The 26200-nt window shown below is 27.3% G+C and overlaps 1 protein-coding gene across 2 annotated transcripts in view; it reads left to right on the top strand.

The window, feature by feature from the left end:
- Positions 1–21237, top strand: part of LOC107438862 (Na[+]-driven anion exchanger 1) — a 142108-nt gene extending 120871 nt beyond the window's left edge. For both annotated transcript variants that reach the window (XM_043052758.2, XM_043052756.2), the window contains 7 exons: positions 378–556; positions 6979–7051; positions 8864–8932; positions 10121–10297; positions 13066–13203; positions 17973–18190; positions 18946–21237. In XM_043052758.2, coding sequence (XP_042908692.1) covers positions 378–556; positions 6979–7051; positions 8864–8932; positions 10121–10297; positions 13066–13203; positions 17973–18190; positions 18946–19153 — 1062 coding nt within the window. In that variant the 3' untranslated portion in view covers positions 19154–21237. The remainder of the gene's footprint in view (positions 1–377; positions 557–6978; positions 7052–8863; positions 8933–10120; positions 10298–13065; positions 13204–17972; positions 18191–18945) is intronic.
- Positions 21238–26200: the final 4963 nt, after the last annotated feature.

The raw sequence follows: 26200 nt of genomic DNA, 5'->3' as shown, positions 1-26200 counted from the left end.
ATAAAGTTTTGGAGTTAAAATAATTTGTATAAAATCATTTCTATAAAAAGTTTACTTGAAAAATGGGGTTTTAAAATTTCTAGAAAGGAAGTCACTTCTTTATGCTGAGATTATTAGAAACCTGTGCCTCAAAATCAGTATAAGCAATTGTTAACAAATCAACTTAGGGGGTGATAGAAACTTTGTAAAATAGTTTGAGTCACAACTTTTACACCTTTTTAAATTACTTTAAAAACAACTACAAGTTTGTAACTGTTTTAAAATATTTTTGCATACTGTATCTATTTTATTAACATCTCTGTAAAATTATAGGGATGTTTATTGGTGAACATTTTAAGAACACTTAATCATAATTGTTTTTACATCATGTTTTTTAGAAAGGTTGTGGTTATCACTTAGATTTATTTGTGTTGGCTATATTAATTGCAATATGCTCCATCTTTGGTCTCCCGTGGTTTGTTGCTGCAACCGTGCTTGCCATGACGCACGTCAATTCTTTGCGGATGGAATCTGAGTGCTCTGCTCCAGGAGAGAAACCTCATTTTTTGGGAGTTAGGTAGGATATTTTACCTGCCATCCTTTTTAAGAGTGAAATGTATAATTTATGATTATTTTTGGTGCAATTTGAATACTTATTTTAAGAATATTGGTTCTATACAGGGTTCATAGTTTTCTTGATACGATATATTATGTGCTCATTTTTGGTGTTTTGTCCTGATATTCCTGTTTTTTTTTTTTTTTTNTTTTTTTTTTTTTTTTTTTTTTTTTTTTTTTTTTTTTTTTTTCAGAACACTTTAACAAACACTTGATGGTAAAAGAATCATTTGGATTTTTTTTAAATTTCTTTATCTAGAAAATAAGAAAAACTAGACTTTGTAACTTCAAAACTAGTATGTTTTTATTCATAGTGTGAATTCAAAAACTAGTCTCAAAAGGAATGGAATTAATGCGGAGAAATATTCCTTTCGTTTTCCTTTTCCTCAGTAATACGAATTATCGTTGCAACAAAGAATTTTTAATTGCTCCCATCCTCTTCACCCTTTTTCATCATAAATTAGTAGTACAAGCATTTGAACCTCAAGGTCATGCACAACTGGTTTTTTACTTACAGGATACTGAAGAGCAAATTTTTAAAGAATCCCTCTTCAACACTAAAATTTCATTTTTTTTTTTTTAAATAATCCAATTATGCTATTTCTAAACTCCAAAGTATGCCTGATATAAAAGTTAAGTACTGCTGTGTATCCTGTCACGGCTCCTATTCTTGAAAATATTGTAAGTTTACTTATTGTATGTACAGTAGGGAACCGATTATCCAGAACGATCGGGACCATCGCTATTCCGGATAACTGATTTTTCCGGTTTTCTGAATTGCTACAAAAAGCCGTTTTTTTTATTGTTAAACCCAACTAAAAAAAATAATATTTGGAAATAATCTTAAAAAGAAGAAAAAACGATGAAGTAATACACTAATGATTATTTCCAAAATGATAGTAAGGTAAACATCTTTCCAAAAAGAAAGAAAAATTCTAAAATCTTATGAGGAAAAAAAAAATTCTTTTTAAAAAATGGCGGGAAAATTTATCGAATTTCGTTCCGGTTTTTTGGTTTTCCGGTTTTCTGATTTTCGGATAACGGGTTCTGTACTGTACTAAATTAAATATTATTTTGTACCAAAAATTATGTATAATTTTTGAAATTGTTTAAGGATCTCCATGGTAGGTTTGTGGGCTAGGTTTTTTTTATGAATGCCTTTAATCTTACAAAATTTGTGTTGTTTTTATAGTCTAAAAAATGGCGCATTAAATTTATATTGCCTCTACATTCAGATTGCTGTCAATCCTTTTACCTATTATTATTTTAATCAGTTGGGAAAACAGTAATTAAATTCGGTGGCTATTCACTCATTTTTGATTGTATAGTTTTGATACACGATACACTTAAAATCTTGGTTGTTTCGGAATGTTTATATCTAATTTTTATTTAATAATAATAAAACTTAATAATCCTTAAGAATTTTAAACATGATAGTTGGAATTTTGGATCCATTCACCAATTACTCATATTTAGACTTTTAATCTTGTTTCAGTCTTTTGGTCATTTTATAAAATTTGAGCTTATGATTTATTTTAATATGATCTTGCAAATTATGAATCTTGGCGTTTTTGCTGCCAATTTTTTTTACTTAATAAGTCCAATTGCTAAGTGAAAAATATTGCTAAAGGTTAGCTTAAGATTTTTTGAGTAGTAAATTCTTTTCTCTGGGTTATCAAATTTCAGTGAAGGCACTGTTTATCATTCCATATACATTTCCTTTATTTGCAAAATTCAAAGTACTTTTAATGTTCATTTACTATAAGTAATGGCTTAATTTCTTGTTTTATTTTTATGATCTTTCTTTCCAGATTACGATGTATTACGTTTTCTAATCATTTGTTTATTTTTTATACATTTATTCTTTAGTGTGTAGATTACATATATTACAGTTTTAAAATAATTTATTATTATATAAAAATGATTATAATTGTCAGTTTTATTTTAAACCTATTTCAATCTGTCTTTATATTGCGGAATCTATTTTTAAATTCAAGAAAATGAAGGTTCTGAGTTTTCATACCTTAAGTAGGTATGCATGAAAATGCATTTTTTTTTTTTAAAAAAAACCTTTCTGATGGAATTGTTCCTATCGTTATTTTTTATTGGAAAACGTTGAGTGTTGTCCATATTCTTTTTTAAAATGTTGTGAAGAATTAAAGAGACATGCCACACAAAACAAAATTTTCATACCAGTTAATAACAACCTTATTTTAGTCCTTCATTTCCTCTTCTTAATAGTTTACTATGTATTGCATCAAAAAAAAATTCTGATATTTTTGTGAAATCTTGTCCTGATTTTTCTTTTGAACCACTACAAAACCTGCTCTGCATCCAGTATTAGCCCACTTTTGTGACAGCTAAGTTAGTAACATTGTCCTGGTTTAAAGAAAACTGTTTTTCTTTTTATCCGATTAAGTCACTGCTTGGAGCTTACTATTTTATTTTTTACTTGTTTAAAAAAAGTTATTTATGTTCAAGCACTGGTTACCAATATGCGCACCAAAATGCCCTCTGGACTGCAGCATTGAAAATACTAACAAAAGCAAATTATCTTTTATAGATTATGTCAGTTTCAAATAAGAACTTTTACTGAACAAAGTGTTGGATTTCTTATAAAACACTTAAAAATTTTGAAACTGAGATAGATAACAATATATTATTGCTGTTTATTTGAACCAGTACCAGTGTTTACCAGTACAATAATGGACCAGTGTTGAAAATTAGATGTATAATTTTTATATTTATTCGATTAGTAAAATAAACTCAATGTAAAATAATAGTAAGTACAAAACCACTCCATTGGTAATGAGTTGTTTTTCACATTGCTGATAAGCTTTCAATCCTAGAAACTTACAAGATAAAACTTATTTTCAGAGTAAGTAAAATCAGCATATAAAAAAATATGGATTTCACAGAAATATTTCTAATTGTTAAAGAATTTATATAAATAATGAATTTCATAATTAACAAATGAGTATTTTTAGTCCTTTTTATAAATAAAGATCAACTTAAGGACCGATAAAATATTTCAGTATTTCTTAAGAATTGTGGAACATTTTTTGACCCATTTATTTCTGATCATTCACATACTCTCAACAATGAAAAATATTTTAAGCCTATTAAAATATAAATATAATTTATGTTAATTCTTATTCAGATATTAATTTTGCGATTCAAGTAGCAAAATTATGAAGCTAAATTATGCAAACCAAACCAAAAGAATGCAAATAAATTAAAAAGAAATAATAAATACTCAAAAAATAAATACAGTAATTTCGGGTGGACACGTCACACCACCATACAGGCCGAACCCGCGAAAAACATCGCTAAAACTTTCAATTTTCATCTTATAGACCGTGTTGAAAAATAGGAGCCAGCTTATTAAGTTTAAGATATTGAAGAAATCTATTACAAATAAAGAATTCACTTCATAGAAAACTGTGCAACTATATTTATTGAAGATAAAACTTTAAATATAAAGAAAGAAAAACTACATTCAATTAAACTGGCATAACTCTCTCTAAACATCCCCTAGGAAGTGACCCTACTGCCCATCTATTTGTTTACATTTTCCAACAGGCCGCACCGCGGTAAAGGCCACACTTTTGTTTTTTGGATGAATCATCGATTTTTATCTAATATCACATGCGTGAAAATACACTTGAAAAATAATAATCTTTAAAACATAAACTCTATGCTTAGAAAACAGTTATTGGTAAATCTATTTTTATATATACTCTTATTATAAAAAGAAAGAATTGAGAATGATACTTTTACAGAAGAAATATGTATAACCAATCTAAATCGTAAGTTGAGAATGTGTACGCACTGAAAAATAAACTGATGACAAGATAAAAATAAATCTCCTTTTTTTTTTATTTACTTTTCAAATATTTCTGATCAGATATTTGTTCAAAACCATCGAAATCGGATTCTTCACTGTCAGAACAAAACAAACGTTGTAAATCATCACCTAGTTCATTATCTATATCATCTTCATCAAGGAAGGAACATCTTTCAAGCAAAAGCTCGTAGCGGTAAGATAAAAGAAAGAGAAGGAAATGTAATTCCTTCTCCTTCTTTCTGTAGAACAAGTAGGGGGGAAACTAAAGAATATAAAGAAAGCTGCACAATATGTTGAAATACATACGGCCCCCTTCCCATGCTAGGTCACCTTATTCCAGGTGCAACCAGGAAGAAGAACTATTTCATTCACTAGTTATAATAGTAATGGTCAAATGTAACCGCAACTTTTGAAACGTAGATTCTTCAGTGACCTTCAGTAAAAAAAAAATTAATAATTAAAAAGAAAATGAATGATCACCGCAGTCATAGGTGGGGAGGAAGTCGCGGAAGGATTCTATGATGTCCAAAATACTTATGACATCGACAGCCCAACATAAATTTAGTGTGAGTAAAGATAAAAATGAAATACTTCCCTCTCCTCTTTGGACTGTGAAATTTGGAAGGGAGAGATAATAAATGTTTCCTTCTTTCTCCCCTCAACCCCCTGCTATCATTAGCACAATGACCTGTGTGAGGAAGGGTTGGAAATGACAGCAGAACATATGGAAAATTAAACAAATTGTTCTTTTGATCAATAGATGTAGACAGTTTTTCTTTGTTTTTCGTTTTGTTTCTAAAATTTGATTTATGATGAAATTGTTCTTTTAGCTGGGTTCGTTCTAGCTTCATAAAAAAGGTGAGATGATGAATTCTAAAAAAAACATGTTTCCTCATAATTAAAAAATCATGGTTCTAAAGAACGATATCTAATTTTAAAAATAAAGTTCTTATTGCTTATCATTAAAAAAGTAAAATTTTTTCTAACCAAAACAGCTAAACATAGAAGAAAAAAAAAAAGTTTTAATTCTACTTCGTAAGAGAACTCGTTAAAAGAAAGAGAGAAAGAAACTACGATTGCACTTAGATCACAAAGGAAACATTTCAAATAAGACAAAATCTTTCCTCTCCAAATCTTAAGCTTCAATTATTTATTATAAAATCTATATATCAATCTACGATCAATCGGATAAATAAGTTCATAGATAATAAAAAATAATAAAGTATTGATAAAGTTTATTTTTGATTTTTAGATGATGTAGAAATTGCTGAAATAAACGCTACGAATTTTTTTTTTTTTTTTTTACTGAAATTGATTTTTAAAAAAAGAAATAAAATTTATAAGAAAAAGAATACTTTCTTTCAAGAAAAAATAAAATGAATTATAAATTTCAATGGGAATGAATTTAGTTTCTGAGACAGAAGCAGATGTTCCAATTGAAATATTTTAATAGTTCGAAGTCTTGTTCCATTTGTTTTTTATTTTGGTATTTTCTATAAACTCAGTAATGGGATTTGTTTTGAAGAATATCGTTTTTTTTCTTTCTTTCTATATTTTTAAATTTTTTTTTCTTTCTTTCAAATTTAATCTTTTTTTTTCTGTTGCAATTTGACAGTTCTACATCAGTCAATCAGCAGATCGGTGTCAATTAAAAATTCCAGTGATTTCTTTTTCTTAGGCTTGTTTATTTAAGGCAGAAGAGCTTTTTTTTTTTCAATTTTTATATCTTATATATTGAATGCATCGGTTCACAAAAGGGGCAGAAATTTTTAATCAGCGTTGAAAAATAAATAAAAAGGAAGTATACAACTAAAAGTATCTACAGAAATAGAACAAAAAGAGTTGATTTTCTAGTTTTGTAAGAATTTGAAATTAAAGTTTACTAAGTTTAATTATTCTTAAGTTACAAATCGGAAGTTGTAATACCATTTGTAGATGACGTCGGACGGTTTTTCGTCAATCGAAAACTTCTTTAATCGAACTATATTTTAATGGAAAAAAAAGTTTTCAGAGCAAACATTACGAAATAGGTACGTTATTTTGGAAAATTTTCGGTAAACATCTGTTTTTTTATTTATTTTTCTTATAACCGTCATTGAACAGCTGACCCAATTTTATGGGTTTACAACTACTAATGTTCAACTCCATAGTCTTGTGGCCGCACAGACCGCACATCGTGACAGCAAAACTTTTTAACACCTATAGGCCCCGGCCTATCTACCAGAAATTACTGTAACTGAATTTAATATGGCTGCTATTGTTATTTGTTAATGATTTGCAGGTTAATTTGTTAATTTTAATAAGTAGGAGAAAAAAACCTCTTAATTGTATTCAATATTGAATAAATAACAAGTTCAAAATAATAACATGAGTAAGCAATATTTTAAAGCACCTCAAAAGCATTTAAACTTGTTACACAAATGATTTGTTTTCAAATTTGATTTCTAGATTTGCTATTTATGAAACTTAATATAAAAAGTTAAATAAAATTTGAAATTTTTTAAAATTTGCATTTTTAAATTACTATTTTATTTTAGGGAGCAGAGAGTTACACAGATAGTGATTTTTGCTCTGGTTGGTCTATCAGTTCTTTTTACTTCTGTTCTTCAGGTAACATTATTTTGTTTCATTATCACTGAAAGTGAAAAATTAATCCACCTTCCTGAAAAAAATTTTTTTAATTATTCTTAAACTACATTATTAAAACATTTTATATTTAATATCTTAAATAGAGTAAAAGTCAAAAACATATGTAGTGTTATGAACTTTCTATTGTCCGCTGCCCAATTTCAATTTTTTAGTTTTTTTTTATTAAAAAACTTGATTCAATAAGCTTCCAAATCATGAGACTAATACAATAATTTTTAACTAAATATTTATATTAAATCTTGTTAAGAAATGAATTCAGTCTATCAATAATCCCAGGAGCAGAAACTCTTCAGCACAGCTGTAGGTATTGCAAATTATTTTTCATCCAAGTTTTTTTTTTTTTTAAAATATGAGAAAATTGTTCTGACTGCCTTTTAAAATATCTCTAAATTTTTTTCTAATACAAATTAAAAGCTGAGTTGAAAAACAAAAAAAAACCACTAGGAACAAAAAGTAAAAAAAAAAATTATTTACCTGATTACAGCTTAACTGTATAAGAATTTATTTCAACTTAAATTTTAAGAACAAAAAGTTTTGATGTATATTTTTTAAAGGCTCTTTATTTATATTTTTTTCCTACGTTAGATTAAGCTGAATTATAAAAGTAATAATCTTTGTCTGACTGTATTGAGGGCAAATTTTGATTTATGAAGGTTCACTCTGCAAATTCTGCTACTGGGTAAATAATGAAATTTTGAAGCAAAGAATGAATCATCAATTTTTCTACATAATATTGTTATCTATTCATTTCTTTTTTCCTACTTCAACGTATCTTTATAAATTCAATATGTTAATTAAAATATAGTATTCTTGATAAATAGGTGATTTTATGTAATTATTTAAAAGCAGCATCCCTTGTTGTGGATGACTCCCATGACATTTATTCAGTTCATAACTCTTTAAGCTTTCTTTCTACAAATTAACTTATAGATGACATCATACTTTCTTTTGTTCATAAAAAAATAGTCTCATGACTGCATTTTTTTTAAAGAAAAATAATAGGTAAAAACGGGTAAAATAAATTTACAAAATAGAATAAATCGATAAAATTTGTCTTTATTAATCTAAAGTAAACTCTATTTTTAGTTTCTCTTTTACCCATTTTACAAAAGTTCTGGTATATCTCCCTAAAATGTCTCATCTTTTTTTAATGTTCTATTTTTTTTTCTTCGTTCCACTAAAAAGCCTGAATGTGACATAGCATCTTATTTTTTCAGCATTTTTTTAAAATTTATGTTTTATTGTTGGTAACCAAGTTTTAAACTTTTATAATCAGATTTTTTTTTTTACAATAAGTTGAAGTTTATCTTAATATGTATGGGATAACTGTAGGTGGCATAATTTAATTTTTTAGTTCTTTAATACTATAAATTTGCATTATATTTGGAACCACTCAAAATCATCTGCATTTTAATTTTTTTTTTTTTTTAAGAAATTTAGAGTTGGCAGATAGTGCATTGTAAAATAATTCATATTTATTGGTATGAAAATTGAATTATAGGACTAAAACCTAAGTTATGTTATGAAATCATAACATGTTTTAATCATTAAAAACATTGGGCAACAAAGAAAGAACTCCTTGAGGATTGTGAGACGAATTCTCAAGGAATTTGCTATGCTGCTTTGGCTACAAAAAGTTACTTGCAATGCCATAATACCAAACTTAATTTAGGTGTTCAACAGTGAAATAATTATTTTTTCAAAATCATGAGCTAATTAATTATAAGTGAAATAAATAAAAGCGTTTTAATTCCTGTTCATTTCTTCCCTCAGTATATCCCAATGCCTGTGTTGTATGGAGTATTTCTTTACATGGGAATATCTTCTCTTCAAGGATCTCAGGTAAACGATCATCGTAACCTATTATTTTAAATTTCAAATACTTTTTCCTTACAATCAAAACAATTCAGATCGTTAAAATTATCATTTGAAACTTAAAGTATCGACCCTTATGTGAATTACGCATGTGTTTTAATTATGAATCAAAACTTTTAACTAAATTCCAGATTGTTGGCAGTTATGGATACTTGAGTATCAGATATAGAATTTTATGTTGTAATTCTAATTTTTGGTTAACAGTGTCCTCCCGGTGAATAAGAAATGTGCTTGCTTCCAGAAAAGGGCACATTCAAATTTTGCACTTAAAATAATCAGTTACTTGAACAGAATATGATTGTTATGTTAAACAGTTATGACTGTAAAAGAAACTTTTCTGATAGAAGATTTATCATATTGTTTTAAGATGCTCTGATATAATAAAATGTTTCCAAAGTTAAAGAAGAGCCCAATTTTGAGTATGTCAATAAATATGCTAAATGGTTATGTAAATATATATATATCCATTTAGCATTCATAATTATGGATGCTATAACAATAATCTATCATCAATAAAAATAAAGAAAGTGTAATTAAGCAAAGACGCCCTGTGACTGAGTGGCACTTCGCGCTCCCGTGCCAGAGGTCCTGGGTTCAATCCTCGGGCCGGGCAAGATTGACTGAGCTTTTCATCCCTTCAGTGGGTCTATAAATGAGTACCTAGCATGCTTGAGAACTAAACACTGGAGGTTTCGCGTTCGGCTGACCATTTAACCGGAACATCTGCTCCTGCACCCCAGAGCCCAAGGTTAAGAAAACTGAGATGGGCACTGTAGGCCTTAGCCCACTATGGGCTGTTGGGCCGCTGAGTTTAGTTTTTTTAGTAACTAAGCAAAGAGGATAATGTCCTAAAATAAATTAAAAAAACGCAATTCCAACTAGCCTGAAATGTGAAATTATTTTTAAAAAAATTTTAACAATCTGTAATTTAGTTGTTTGCTTTAAGATTTACAGTACTTCCTAAAACGCAGAGTAGTTTCTGACAAAACTAGACACAAAAAATAAATTTTTTTAAAAAAGCATGAGTTTCACTTTTTTTGATTGATACTGTAAGTATTGTTTGTATTAATTTTTTTCACGTTCACCTTATTTAAATTTTTTGTGTCTGAAGCATATAAAAAAAATAGTTTGTAAATAATATGTCTCTTCTCACAGTTCTTTGATAGAATGCTGATAGTTTTCATGCCACAGAAATATCAACCTGACTATATTTTCTTGAGAAGTGTGCCAACTAAAAAAGTTCACTTTTTCACATGTATTCAATTGGTCTGCTTAATTATCTTGTGGCTGATCAAATCTTACAAGCCTACATCTATAACATTCCCTCTAATGGTAATTATATATTTTTAAATACAGTTTTGTTGTAGTTTTTCATTATGGCAACTGTAGTAATGGGTGAAAATTGTTATAGTACCTGTTCACTCATTAAAAGAATCATAAATGCATGCTCAGTTCTACTGATCAACTTTTAACAATACTTCTATGTTAAGTCTCTCAATTTACCTTGGGTAGTATAATCTGAAACTTTGTGTGCTGGAATTTATTACCTCCCCACGCATTTAATCGAAAAGCATTACATCATAAGAACAACATGCTGACTACGCAGGGAATGCTAGGTTCCCAGGGTGAGTAGCGTTTTTAAAAAGTGTTTAATTTTTCCTTTTATCAAAATGAGATTTTCTCTTTTTCCATATCAATTTTTGCCGCGAATTTCGCAAAAAGCTTGGCTTTCACATTGTTTTATTCAACTTTTGCATTATTCATTCATCTACAGTTCTGCACACCATCGGTCCATAGCGTATGAAAGTGCTAATCCCCCATTTTAAATGTTTGATGACATACCTGAGAGTCCGCATATGCATATACTAAGCAGGATTCAGTGGGAAGGATTCTTGCATTCTCATGCGCAACTCTGCTGCATTTTGCAAAAGATTCTCAATTTCAGGCTTCATTTTTCGCCCTCTGAAATTGAACTGAGAAATCTCTTGAATTTTCGCTAATCACGGGGACCAACTAAAATATGCCAATTTTTTTTACCCTAAAAGCAAAAGAACATTTTACTTTTGTCTATTTCATCCTTGGTGAAGCACCATCGTTTTCGTCACTGCCAAGCTAATGACCTTCTCCCACTCTTTTATTTATAGATCAGTACCCTAATCCTTGAACTTAACTTGGAGATCATTCAATAATTACGAATTTTCATGTGGGTTCCCAAAGTAGTAAAGAATCATGAAGTTTCATTTCAAAATTTTCATTTCCCTTTTATTTATTTAATTAAGATAAGAATTTATTGAGATATTAATTCATATGAGTCAGTTTTTTTATCTATAAATTTATATAGATTTATTACTTAATTTTGATCTGGAATTAAAAATTTACTTTTTCAACTTTTATTGTACTTCATCACTTTTTTTACTTATTAAATTTTTTTTTTACATATTACTTTTTATCACTGTATTATTACTTTTAAAATTTCTAGTACTCTTGACTTATTTTATGAAGAAACTAAATAATATTTATAGACAAGATTTGAAGAAGTATGAAGTGAGGGAAAAAATATTAGCAAACAATATTATTTATTCAGATTTTTCATTCCAAAAAACTTTAATTCATCTTTTAGTGATTCAATTTAAAAACAATTGTAATAAAAAAAATCATTTATCTCAGATTTGTTAAATATTATGAGCGTAGGGACCGTATAATAATTTACTTCCAACAAAAATATTTAGCTTCAATATTTATTGTATTTACATATCAAAATTATTTTAATTTTTTTTAAGCATTTCATTAAAGAAATACTGAATAACAAATTTTAATAAAAATTTATTTAAGGCTATTCACTAATTTACATTTGTGATATGAATTTATTAAAGTTTGCTTAGTTTGCTTAATTCTTTACATATCTTTATAAATTCGGTATGATCCATAATATTAATCATGTTCATGTTTTATTGAATATGCCTTCATAAATAACTTTTATTGAAATCTAAAAAATACACTGGATAAACTTTTTAAATAATTGTTAAATTAGCTATAATTTTATTTATTAGTGCGCAGATCCTAATTATGATATTTTTTAAGTGCTTAAATTAAAATGTACTTAAAAGGTGCTTATTTTTTGTTGAGAAATTTGGCTATGCACCCTGGTTTCATTTGCTGGAAGCCATCTAGAGATCCGACAAAAATAGTAGCAGCAATAGCATTGAGATATGAGTGACAGTTCTTTTTAAACTTTTACATGATGTCAATGCCAACACCGTTTTGCAAAAAATAAACCATTGTAATTATCTCTAATTTGAAAATATATGCAAATTCCGAACTACAGCATGAAAAAAATGCAATATGACTCTTTATTTGATAACCCTGCTACCTAGAGGCAGCCCGCACGTTTGCCGTATCAGGTGTAAACAGAAGCCCAAAATGTCAACAAAAAAGTAAGAATTTTGTCCGTAGAACAGTGTGATTGGCGTGTTTGATCTGTAGAAAGTTTAGGTAAGGTTATTAGAACATATTCAGAAACTTTTCATTTTTAACTTTATCAAATCATTTTATGTTCAATCTTTGTTTATATGTTTATTCATAAATGTTTGGTTTTTATGGATGTTTTTATTGACACAATGCCAAGCATCAGCTCCATAGTAAAATGTAAATTTAATATTGTTTTCAAATTTTAATGTAAAACTCCATTGCAATCATTATTTTTCTTCGTGAAACGAAAAAAAAATATTAAAAGAATTAACTGTTCTACATCAGGTAAGCAGCATATGAGACACAAATTTTAAAAAGTCTTAATGTGCTCATATCTCTAAGAAAAAATTTGGGTGCCATTTAGAATATAGAAGCTACAATTTGTTTGCATTCTTAGAAAGTGTGCTTAAATTAACTACAAGATAGAAATATTGGTCACTTACAACCTAACTTAAAATTTTAAAATTAATAAAAATTTTCTTCAAATGCTATTTTTTTCAGGTCCCCCCTTTTTTTTCCATGCATACTGTATTTAAAATAATTGAACATCAAAATTTCTGCTATTCAGTGACTTTGTTCAACAACTTATTTTTGAAATACTCTGTATCAAATTTCATTTTCTTTTCGTGCAGTTGGTGGTGATGATTGGTGTTCGTAAACTTCTGGACTTTGTCTTTACTCAAAGAGAATTAAAGATATTGGATGATGTGATTCCAGAATCTGCAAAACAGTCAAGGATGAATGAGGAGGAAACACTTGAAGAAACAGAGGTAATAACTTCAGGTCTCAGTAAAAATGCCACACAGGTCTCTTACAGCATTTAAGAAAGGCCTTATTTTATTTCTTAAAACCTTCAGAAGGCCATAGTTTTTATTTTAAGGGTACTTATAGTCAGTGATATTGCTTTTTAACATTTCCTTAAATGTGAAAAACATATTTATATGTTTTATTATTATAAAAACGTTGTACCTTGGAAATTAGGAAAAGTTTGATTTCTTTTTAGCAACAAGAAAATGTTTTATTTCTTATTACGCTGCAAAATTTCAAATACGAAACCGATGTTTTCCTGGGTAATTGTAACTCCCATTGTTGTATCGTTGCTTTGAGGTATGGGAAAAGTAATTCCTTTTATTTATTAAATCTTTAAAAATAAAATTAAATCGATATTGTTTTTTTTGTTAGCTTTAATTAAATTTAAAACTTTTTGTTAATAAAAAGTTGTATTAAAATGTAAGCAAAAAAAAAACTTTAAATTTTTGTAGGTTATAGAGAATTTTTACAAAGTTTTCACATTAATAAATTTGCCAAATTTTACATAATAGTTTTCTTTATAAATTCTATAAGTGTCCCCTAATTGTTTACAAACTGTTTAAAGTTTACTGCTGCTTAGTTTAAAAATTGGTAATTTATCTGAATGTTTTTATTATTTTGGACTTTAGTTTTTTTATCTATAAATTTATATAGATTTATTACTTAATTTTGATCTGGAATTAAAAATTTAAAATATTTTTCATAAAAGTCTATTTTATTGCACAAATAATGACAAAAAAAAACTTGAATTTTACATTAATAAGAATAAAAATGTAAACTACTTGAAAAAAGATAATATAAATGCTAATATTATTTTATTTATTTTTTTTTTTGTTTTCTTAGCCTTATCTAATCTTTACAAAATAGTTTTGTATGTAATTTTTCAATATAAATTTAAACTGTTTATTATTATGCTATTTTGAATTTAATTGAAACAAATCAAACTTTCCTATATTGAACTTTGAAATTTTCATCTAATAGATCTGGTGCTTTGTTTTATGATCTAACATTAAGTTAATGCCTATAATTTTCTATTTATTGTCGTCTTGCTTTCTTTTATTATATTTTTCATAACATATTTGTTGAAAGAGTGAACTTTGCTAAATTGACCTGAAGGTATAGTTTTATAAAAATGTATGTATTATAATATTTTTCAGAAACTCAAACGCTGTAGTTCTTTTACAAAACTCAGGGTTCTCACGGTCCTTAAAAGTCCTTAAAAACAGCTCAATAAGTCCTTAATTTTTCAGCATCACTATCGGAACAATTTTTCAGTTCAATTCTTTCAAACAAAATAATGTTCTTCTATCACCTAGAATTCGACCATGCATAGAGGGCATGCATCATTTTAGAAAGACAAAAATGAATGTGTTTGAGGGGAAGGAAGCATGTCCTTTTATTAATATATTGGTTCTTTCATTATGCTTTCTCAGGGGGGGGGGGCAGTTTTAAGGTACCTATGTAGAAGACCCACACTAACCTTCAAAATTGACAGAATTCAAGAAATTCAGTTCTACTGGTCATCTGCTTATAGGAATTATGTAAAACCCTAAGAAGCGAAGTATCAGAAATATTTTTTGTACTAGAGTCCATAACAAATTCTATTTCCTAAAATCTTGAAGAATTTAATTAATTTGTATAATATTTCAATGTGTAATAAGTAACTAAATTTATTGAAAGCAGTGACATTTTTGTAAAATTCCTGATTGTACTAAAAATTAAACAGATCTGTAATAAGCAGGGTTTCATCAAAAACCTGGGTTTTTGATGAAAACCTCAAATTTTTTCAAAAATACTTTTCCTGAGTACTAAATAAGAATGCATGATTTACTTCTTTAAATATTTAACTATTTATAATTTGTTTAGTTGCAATGTAAATTTTTTTTTAAAGTTTTAGATTGTTACACTATTATTTTAGTTTCTTAAGGGTAAGCAGATTGTTACATAATATTTAAATCTACTCAATTAAAGGATCCTTAGATATTAATAAAATCTTTATTCAGTTAACATTGTAACTTAATATAATACTGTTTTTTTTTTTTAAATTTTTATTAAATTTTTGGTTCCTTTAAAAATAGTTCATGTTTTTCATCAGATTGTTTAGTAGCATCATGTAAAGTTAATTCTTAATAACAGGCTTGGCTAGAAATACTTTTGTGTAAAACTCATTATAAAAGTAAATATAGCACATTTGTTATTTAGTAATAATTTCAAAATTGTTAAGTATATACCATTTTCAATATGTTTTTCATAAAATATTTCAATATTTTTTTACGAAACGTTACCTGATAAGGTGATATTACAGGATTATTTTATAATAAAGGAACACCACTTTCAGTTTTGAACTGTTAATTTGTGATAAAAAAAATTTCAAATCATAATAATAGTTAGAGTATATTAGGAATGGTAGAGGATGGTAAAGAAATATTACTAGTAAAAAGTTTTTAGTTTTTTTCCAATGGCAGGCACTGAATTTGAATCTTTTGCCTATACCAGGGATAGCGAACCTTTATACACCAATGTGCCATTTTTTCCAAAAATTTTTTTTAATAAGGTCATAGACGTGCCGTCAAATAATTATGCCTTCGTGATTATTGGAAAAATAATAATACTAAATACTATCAACTCAAAACTCTTTAATTACACTGAAAAAAAATATTTTGCAATGTCACAGTTATACGCTTAATTCAACTTAAAGTAACACCAGTGTGACTTCTGCTGTTGCAGATTAGATGACAAATAACTTATATTAGGTTGTAAGCTGTTAGTTTAAGCAGGACTGTTTATTTTTTTGTTATTTATTTATTATTAGCTTGTTTTTTATGGTTATTAATTGCTTTTTTAGCATTAATTGTTAATTTTTTTCATTAATAATTGTTTATTATTTTGCGTGTTTTTTGTGAATTTTAATTTAATTGTTACATATGCTTCATAGTGAAATAGAATTTGAGTAATAACAATTCATAGTGTAATAACAAATGGGATCTGTGGCGTGCCCAAAATATTGTGTCGGGTGCCATAAATGGCACCCGTGCCATTGGTTCGCCATCCCTGGCCTATACTATGCCAGAATTGTTGCTCATTTCGCGTTACCCAGTGGACACCTGTGAACCAAAGTCACTGAGGCGAGCAACATTGCCCACGCCACACTGCCACAAACCAGTTTATAGGGTGGGCCACATTCACACATCATACACACGCACAAAGAGAAGAAAAACATCCATGCTCAGAGCGGGATTCGAACCCGCAGCCTATGGCTTCGCAGTCAGGCACGCTAACCGCTCGTCCACCTGGCCGGCACTAGTAAAAATCTATAAATGATTAAGATATAAATAATTTATCCGTATTTATTAATTAAGGAACCTTATCAACTTTTGGGCCATAGAAATATGTTGATATCTTTAAAAAATTGCTTTAGACCCTTTTGTTTGCGTGTTTACTAACTGATAAAAACCTAATAATAACTAATAAAAACAAACTAATACGAGAGAGCTAATAAAAAGCAAATTGGTAACTAACTCTTGGTAATTAACTCTTTTCAAATGTAATTGTATTTTTATTCTATATAAATTTTCATAAAAATATTTATTGCAAGGAATTTAAAAAATATATTGAGTTAAGCCTTATGAAAAGAATGTGGAATGATTTAGGGTGCTTAGATGTTAGTATCGCCTGTTTTTACTCAAAATAGGACTTAATTTTACATGGCGCAGTTAAGAAAACTATTCTCAAGCATAACTCTAATTCAACTTTTTAGTATTAATTATTTTAAGATATACCTTCATAAATGAAACATTTTATTTTTTTTAGCGTAACTGAATATTTAGCAAGATTGGCCCACAAATGAATATGTAATGCAGGTCAAGTAGCGAAATATAAAAACTTGTTGTAATAAATTTTTCAATGTTTTTGCCAAATTTCTTTCTTTACTCTTTTTTTTTTAATATACATGAAAAAAATTGCACATTTTAATTTCTGGACATTATTTTACAATTCAATTTCAAGGAAATCATTAAAAATTGAATATGGATTAGTTTCATAGAGGATGTTAACCTCAACGATCTGAAAATGTTTTTTAAAAAGAAATCAACCCGGGTTTGCAAAAATTGCCTGGTACTTTGGCGAGCCCTGTTAATGAATGCAATAATTATCAGTGCTTACATTAGGATAAAATTGTTTATTTTTTTTATTTATCGATTTTTTTTTAAGCGATGTAAATAATTGGCACTGTCACTGTTAGTGTATGTATATATATACATTCATTTTAAAGTCCTTAATTATTTCAAGAAAAGGTCCTTAAAAGTGCTTAATTTTTGCTTTGTTAAAAGAGTGGGAACCCTGAAGCTGTAGTGAAAATATAAAAGATTTACATACTATTTCTTTTTTATACAGATTTCATAAAACTAAGGAAACTGCAAAACGCTTTTATTTCATAAAAATTCATACATTAATATTTTTTTAGTTGATCTTTAATTTCAGATTAAATCAACAAAAAAATAATATAGATTTTGAAAAGTTCTTAAAAAAAGTTCATAAGGAATCTTTTTTACTAGGAGTAACAGGTAAAAATAAGAGATAACATTCACAATTTAAGTAAAAAAGGTGATTCAAAATGTTTGTTGTTATCAAACTAGTTGTGGAGACATAAGATATGCTTATCAACTTTTGAGCAACGATTATATTTGTTCGAATAATTTTGTTCTTGTTTGAAAAAATAACTCCTTTCCAGGGTGGTCTGAAGCCAAATGCTAGTTCTGGTAATGTTGCTATTACATTGGCTAATGGCAACATTCTCAAGGTTCCAGTGGAAAAATTCAAAGATGATCCCGACCAATCTGCTATCAACATATCAGAACAACTCAACAAATCTGGAATTTGGCAGAGTATTGATCAGAAAGCGCAAAACGTCCCGGTTGTCAATGAGCCTAAAGTCAACAATTCCTCGAAGTAAGATTAATTTGATTGCTGTTGGGGCTTTTTTTTTGTGTGTGTAATAGTGAATACAAGTAAACAGTTTCATACGCTAGTGGTTATGCTTGCTCAAAAGTATTTTTACTGCATAAATTGAGTTTTTATATCAGCTGTGATCTCGTTAATTTTTAACTTATGTAAAAAGGCTCTTCTCATTTTTGTAATCTGTCCATTTAAATCTACTACAAATTTTGGAAAAATTTGCAAGATGTTTAGTTCTAAGCACAATAAAAAGGCTCATCAGCCAAAAATAGGAATTGAATTTGAAAGAAATACTTAAGAAGAACAAGAACTCTTACCTTTTTTAGTTAATTAATGTTAACTAACAATTTTTTAATTAATGGGTTAGTTATTCTATATAAAAAAGATTTGACTACCTTCAGTTTAGTAAGAACGATGCATAAGGCAACATATATTATTTACTTACATAATTCATAAAGAAAAAGAAAAAAGGTCTGAAAACTTTTTTATTTGTTTATTTTAGCAGTTTTTTCCCCTAGTTTATAGATAAGACATTTCTATTCCAATTCAATCATGCATTTTAAGTAATCATAAAAAAAATTATATTGCAGTGATACAGTTTGAAATGTATTGTTATTATTTATTTTCCAGATATAGTCATATGCAACATCATAAATCACGTGAATTATATATTTTTTTTAAAAAAGTCCTGAACCCTGCTTTTTATGTTCTAAGTAAATGTTTAGCATAATTAAATTCTCTTATTTTAGTAAAAAGAAGCGTGGCAAGAAGAAAGATGCCATTTGCGATGAAGAGCACAAGCGTCTGTCTACTATGGCCGAGGAAGACGACGAAGACGATTGCGGAATCATGATCAGAATCGATGCCCCTACACCTACTCCCTCTAATGTCACTTCTGCTCACAGCTCCCCCAAGCACTCCAGAAAAGGTGGGGATCAGAACGAGACATCAGTGTGAGAAGAACAAAGAAGCCTTTTTGTGAATTGCACGTATCCACACCTGCCGAACAGCTCATTAGTAGTGTGTAAATAAAGGAAATCAGAGGGGGTAGAGCAACAGCGAGTGTGTAAATTTAGTCTTCCGCAACGAAGCATCAGTGTGCGTGTGTGAAAGTGTTTTTAGACCGGAAAATGTTGTTTAGTACAAACCTTACGCATGAACATCATGGTTAGAAAGAATATAATTTTTATCATCTTATTAAAATTCGTTATTGCGGTTTGTAAATTAGGAATTGCATTCAATAGGGAAAAATATGCTAGGATATTTTTTTAAGCTTAAATTTTTAGAGTTTTAGAAATTTTTTTTTTTAAATAAAATGTTTCTGTTACTAGAAAAAAATTACTTACATTGACATCCCCAGAATTGATAATACACACTCACATTGCATCTGAATTCTGTTATGGGAGCTATGGTTCATATCCTGCTTCAGTTCAACAAAAACAAATTTCTATCCATTTAGTGCAATAATTATACTTAAATTAAAATAGTATTTTACCTACTTATTTGAATTTGAGGAGGGCAAGATTTGAGTTTTAGAGAATAATCTGATCTTTTGGAAATAATTTGAATATATACCTAGCTTGTGAAGAGCAAATGTGTTTAAAAAACCCAACATTTGGCTGCATTTAATTTCAATACATTCTAAATAACATTTTAAAAAGTACTGATATTTAAAACCTTTTTTGGCTTCAGATTAATAATTAAATGGAAATAAATAAAGACAAGGCAGATTTTTATTAATATTTCTGCCATTGCTGAAAGAGTAAGAAATTATCAGTAACGTATATAATGCAAATAATTCGAATAGCACTTTTTTCTAAAAGCAGTGAACTCTTATCTTTTAGACTAATTCAGTGAGGCATAATAATTGTAGCTCCCATCGAACAACTGAGTGTGCACTCAATTTTAAAAGCAATTGTGTGTTTTGTTTCATTATTTTAATTGTATTAACTATTTGTATATATGTTAAATCTATTGGTTTTATAGACAAATTTGTTATCACATTAAAAAATTTTAAATTAAATCACTTGAGGTTTGTACAGTTTTATTTTAACTTTGTGAGACTTTTTTTTAAGTGTGAAGCATATTTAATTTATTGATCTCTCATTAAATTATTAGAATTTCAAGATTTCATGTATAGCTGTTGCTATAATCTATGGTGACTAGGAATCAACCTGAATATAGTTATAGCGATATCTTGAGGAAATCTTAATTTGCATTTGTGTGAAAAGTGTAAAAGATTGTATGATTTAAAAAATTAGTATTATATGTAATGAAAGTATTGTAAGTATTTTTCGTAGTTTATTTATGTTTTTTGACACTTTTTATTACTTTTTTAACTTAAATTATTATATAATGTATTAAGTAAAATTTTATTTTAAAAAAAGTTCTATGTTTTTCCATTTAATCCATACATTATAAAATGCATGATTAAAAATAAAATTATTCTCTAGATACTATTTTCTCACTATGCAATAAATAAATAAAATTAAAAAAATACGCATATGTAACTATAGATGCATGACTGTTAAAGCAAACCTGTACATTTTATTTCTTTGCAGGCTAGCTATCTCTAACTAATTATAAATTCTGATGAATACTAAATATTTTTGCGCAATATGTCTTATTTTTGTTTTAAATATTTTACTCTACATTAAATATTTATATCAAAAACTTTTAAAAATGGGGTAATAAAAAATAAATATTAAGTTTTAGAATGATTGATAGAACAGTTGGTAAAAAAATTTACTTGTTATAAAATCATTATTTTTAGGTTTTATTATAAGATTTCATTATTTCTAATATTTTAATGCGGAATTTAAACTATACAAAAAAAACTGAATTTATAAATTAAATTTAAAATTGTGGATATTATTTTGCAGAATATTGTTCTTCCAATTTTGTTTCTGTGTTACTTCCACTCATATTTTGTATGTTTAAAAATCTTACTTAAGATACTCATTCTATGAACTATTGTCTGATTCATCATTTAGTTTCTGTATTATTATTTTAATATAAAATAAAAATAAATATTCCTTTTTCTTGCAATGCTTTTAAAAAAATATCAAGCAGTAATTTAAGTAACCTTTGGTAAACTAAGTCTTAAAACAGGTCTGTTATGGACACATTTTAAGTTAGTTTCCTGCTCAAAAAGTTTATAATTTTGAGTGTTTTGAACCATTTTTAAAAGCTGTTTTGTGGAGGAGAAACATGTTTAAAGTTACACAAAGATCTCATCTCCTGTTGTTACATAGCAAAATTATTTAAATTTTGGTTCAATTTTTGTTGATTATTTTGGAACTGTTTTATATGTTAAGTAAATCTCAAGCTTTTCCCATTATAAACTACATTCATGGGGAAAATGTTAATATTTACATGGCAACATAAATGAACTGTACTTGTTTGTATTTTTAACTTAATCACAATTGCTAATATTTGAACAACGAATGAGTTCCGAATAACCTTGCTAACCCTAGTATAATAATTGTAAATGTACATTGAAGTGTATTTAACTTTTTTTTTTTTTTAAAAAAAACTGAGTTTTGATTTTTATCTTTAAAAATGTGCTAATAATTAGATAAAGGATCTAGGTAATTACCTAGCAGTATCGACTCTTTTGAAAAGTTTTATGTGATAGATAGTTGCAATTTTTTTTTAAATGCGAAATGTTCAAACTAAATTCAAACATTGTTCAAACTTTTTAAATGGTTTGATTTTTAAGCCAGTCATAATATGATGTAGAACAGAAAAATATGCTTTAAGACGTTATTAAGTAAGACAGAAAAATATGTTTTGAAATTATTATATTTACTACTTTTTAGTTTGATGTATTTTAGTTTGCTGCTTATAAAAATTCTATAATACTGTTTTTAAGAAAAATTTTAAAGCATATTTTTTCTTTTAAGTCTCCAAAATAATATGAATATTGGCTCAAATAAAGTAAAACAATGCCAATAAAACACAAAAGTACAAAAATGGACTCACAGTGGTTCGTTATCATTATTAACAAAAGCCTTCCTCTGTGTCTTAACGCACTTTGAGGTGAATAATATCTTTCGTTTTTAGATACTGAGGTAGGTTCTTGTCTATACAACATCTATAGTATGTCCATTTCTGCACCTTTATGTGTGCTTTAATGTTTTACTTAATTCATGTGTGGTATAAAGTATATGCTATCTTCATTTGTATGTTGCAGTGTTTTTTATTCAGTGGGTCATAAAATAGTTAAAATATTGTTTCATCAGCATTAATTAATAATTTAATTAAGTTGATGTATCAGAATGTAATATTTCAAACTTTTTTTTCACACAAATATCAATGTGTCGTGTGAAGGGATTGTGAAATTATTCTAAAAATTTTAAAACCAATAAACTTTTACAAGATGTGAATATTAATAAATCAAAGAAATTAAAATGGGCAAAAATTATTTTAATATAAAATCTTTATAATTTCAAAACAATGTGCTTCAATCTGTGTAACAATTTTAAGAACCTTCATAAATCACAGAGCTATGTTTTCGAAATAAATTGTCCATCTAACCTTCCTAGTTTTTTTTAGCTTTAATTACAAAAATATATAAAATTAAAATAAAAAACTTTTTCGCAGAAGGTATAAATAAAAGCCTAAATTATTAATATCTTAGATTTAATTTATTTTATGGATTAAAAAATATCTGAAACCATTAGAGTTCCAATTCATTTTTTATTGCATGAAAAACAGTCTGTTGGCTTTTATAATTGGTGCTTTCCAAATTGTGTTGTAAGCTTAATCAAATCTCTCTAAAAAGTGATGAAGTTATTTTTAAAGTAATCCTTCTACCTTTGTTTATACTCAAACATATTTATGGTAAAATCTAGCTTCAAAAAAATTCTCCAGCTATCTGGATAGCAATTCTTTCATGTTTTTTTCACATTTAAGAAATTATTCTTAAAATTCAAAAAGGAACTACTCTACTTATACTTGATTTGAGAAACAGATCTTTTAAATCCTTTTTTCATTGTTTTAATATAAATCAAATTTTGTTGCAAAAAATATCCCTCTTTATTCAAATATAAAGTTTCTTAATGAATCTTTTAAAGCTATTATTGATTATTTCCCAGAGTTTTTACCGATCAAAATTGCATTTAAATGAAATGCTGATAGATAAATATTTATATTTGATTGATGTGCATGGCAACAAACTCATAAATGTATGCAAAAAAAAATTTTTTTTGAAATTCAAAATTTTTTACTGCTTTAAAGTTTTTACACATACTACATCAACAAAATTGCACTTAAATATATATATATATATATTCATTATACTTTTAATTAACAAAATTCGCAGATTTTATTTTTGAAATTTTAACATTTTCTTTTAAAAAATTTTGAATTAATATATACAATGTTTTACAGTTTAATAAGATTTTAAAAATGTATTTTGATAACTATTATAAAGTTGAATAATAATAAATGATAGTTATTAAACATGTTTTCATAGCTGCCAACCAATAAACTACTGGATTTTGCTAGTTTCTATTTAACTAAGTATTACTAATACATAATGAAGTGAGCCTCATTTATAGTCATTATTTTTAAGTTTTTTTTTTCTAAAATATCCTGTTCATTATTATTTAGAACACCCAATTTAAATTAAGAAATCTTAACTATCAATAATGAATCATTTGTCTACTACCATTTAAAGTTATGAGTTAGCATTTTAAATTCATTTAATCAATTATGAATTGATGAGTGCAGACCATTTATAGTTAATAAGGACAAAAAAAAATCGCTAAAATTCCCTATACATAAAATATTTAATATATATCTTACAGTTATTATGAAATTTATATTATTTTGTAAAATCTACTGGATTTTTTTTATCCGTGTTGGCAGCTATGTATTTTGATGAAATCTTTCTAAATAAACAAGTTTTATAAATGTTGATTAAAGTCTCTTAGGTATGACAAAATGTATGAATAAGTTCATTCGCATTGCTTTTGAAGGACAAGAAACCTTTTTTCATTATTTTGTCTAAAAGGATTATCATTTACTAATCTGCATATCCTAAATATTTTTCATTAACTGTTAAAGATGGCGGAAATCAAGTACTGAGAATTTAAACTTAATATGAAAGTAATTTTATGAATTTTTTTTTTCTGTGTGCATAAGTTACTTGTTCACCCGGAAGCAAAGATTACAAAACAACGCTTCTTTGGCTCTTCAATTCCAAGCGTATTTTCCTTGACAGATACTTCTGACAAAATGTATTTATTAGTTCATGCATCACACAAAATGCTTTCAGTAATACATAGTAATACTTTGTGTTATCATATATATATTCATTCATTCATTTTTCTTTGAGTAGCTGAAAACGTTTCTTTAAAAAAATAATTGCGTTTTACTCTGCTTTTTACAGCACAAGAACTGAATCAAAAAAAATTTCTAATTTTTCCCTAATATGCATATATTTAACTTTTTTTTTATGTAGATATTGTATTAAAATGGGTGAACCAAGACAAAGTTCTAAGTATGTTCAACTAATATTTGACAATCAAGTGTAGACGAAGTGTTGTTGATAGAAAGAGAAGTTTGAAGTCTTGATTAAGGATTTTTTTTTTTTTTTTGCACTAAAATTATTGAGTTTTAGTAAAACATGCTGTTCGAATTTTAAATAATAGATAAATTAGCCATTATAGTTAAAATAAATAAGTCTTTAAAAGTAGGTTACAAGTGAAAATAGAATTTACATCTAACATTGTGCATTACTTAATGATAGGAAATACCTTGTGTTTCAGATATACTCAATCCTTTGAGTATGTGTTTAAATAAGTTAGAATTTTAGTGGCGCCATCTGTTAACTTTTTTGCGTTTCTTTTAATTTTTGGAGCTGAATTACATTGTAGAACTCAAATAGTCATTCATAGAATGATCAAAGCCAAAGATTTAGAATAAATATATTTTTTGTGACTGTCAAACATACGATTGAAACGTACTAAAATACTAATTAATTTTTAAAATTATTTACATATATATATAATTGATAATATTTAAATAAAATTGACTTTAACATCTTTGTTATACCTCCATACAGATGAATACTAAAACTCTATAAAAAAATTTTATTTAAATACATTCTGTTTTTGATCTTCTTTACATTTACAACAGCTGAACTTAATAATAATGAGTTAATACTCATCTCTGGTCACATGTCCTAGGTGCCATTGAAAAGGGAAACTTATTTTCTTTCTCTCAGTTTGTAGAATTTATTTTGATAATGTTGCAATGACTCTTCAAGTATATTTTCAAAAGTGATTTTCTTCATTTACATTAAATTTGAAAAGATTAGAAAAAATCATTTCCGATCAAATGACTGTTAAATCTCCTCTCTTTCATCCTGCTTTCAATAAACTAAGTTTTGTAGTTTCAGACCTTATAATTTTTCCAACTGAAACTTAAGTTGTGCCAAAAGGATCACAAGTGTATACGTAACAAATAAATGTTAAAATTTGTTATGTATGCATCTTTGGTTTGTAAAATTTTTTTTAACGAAACAGACCTCAATCTGCAGGTACTGAAGCTGAGAGAAAATTTACATTTTATCCAAAATTAATGATAGAAAATTTTATCTCTCAACAATTTTTTCTCAACCTTCTCTTTAAAAAAAAAAAGTTTTCATGAGTTGAAGCATTGGTTAATCATTATTTTGGTTGTACAGTATATGAAATAAAGCAACAACCTGATGGAGGTTAAGGCTCCTCAATCTTCTGCCTGGGTAGGATTCAACTGGAGATAACTTCAACCACGTTCTGGCTTTTGACTATTCAAATTCAATCTATTATGTTTTTCTTTGATAAGAGGCTCACATTTTAAAATCTAAAATATTGTTGTCATTCACTTAACATAGAAAGCCACAGTTTCAGTGCCTTACACTTAAAGCAGCTATAATTTTAAACTATATGCGTCATCGTGCATCGAAGAGTTATATGGGCTTAAGAGCGCAAAAATAACTTAAATATTTTTAAC

Source organism: Parasteatoda tepidariorum, chromosome 3 (genome assembly GCF_043381705.1).
Source record: "Parasteatoda tepidariorum isolate YZ-2023 chromosome 3, CAS_Ptep_4.0, whole genome shotgun sequence".
Taxonomy (NCBI): Eukaryota; Metazoa; Arthropoda; class Arachnida; order Araneae; family Theridiidae; genus Parasteatoda; species Parasteatoda tepidariorum.
Note: the sequence above shows the minus strand (reverse complement) of the source record. Positions and strands in the feature narration are given on the sequence as shown.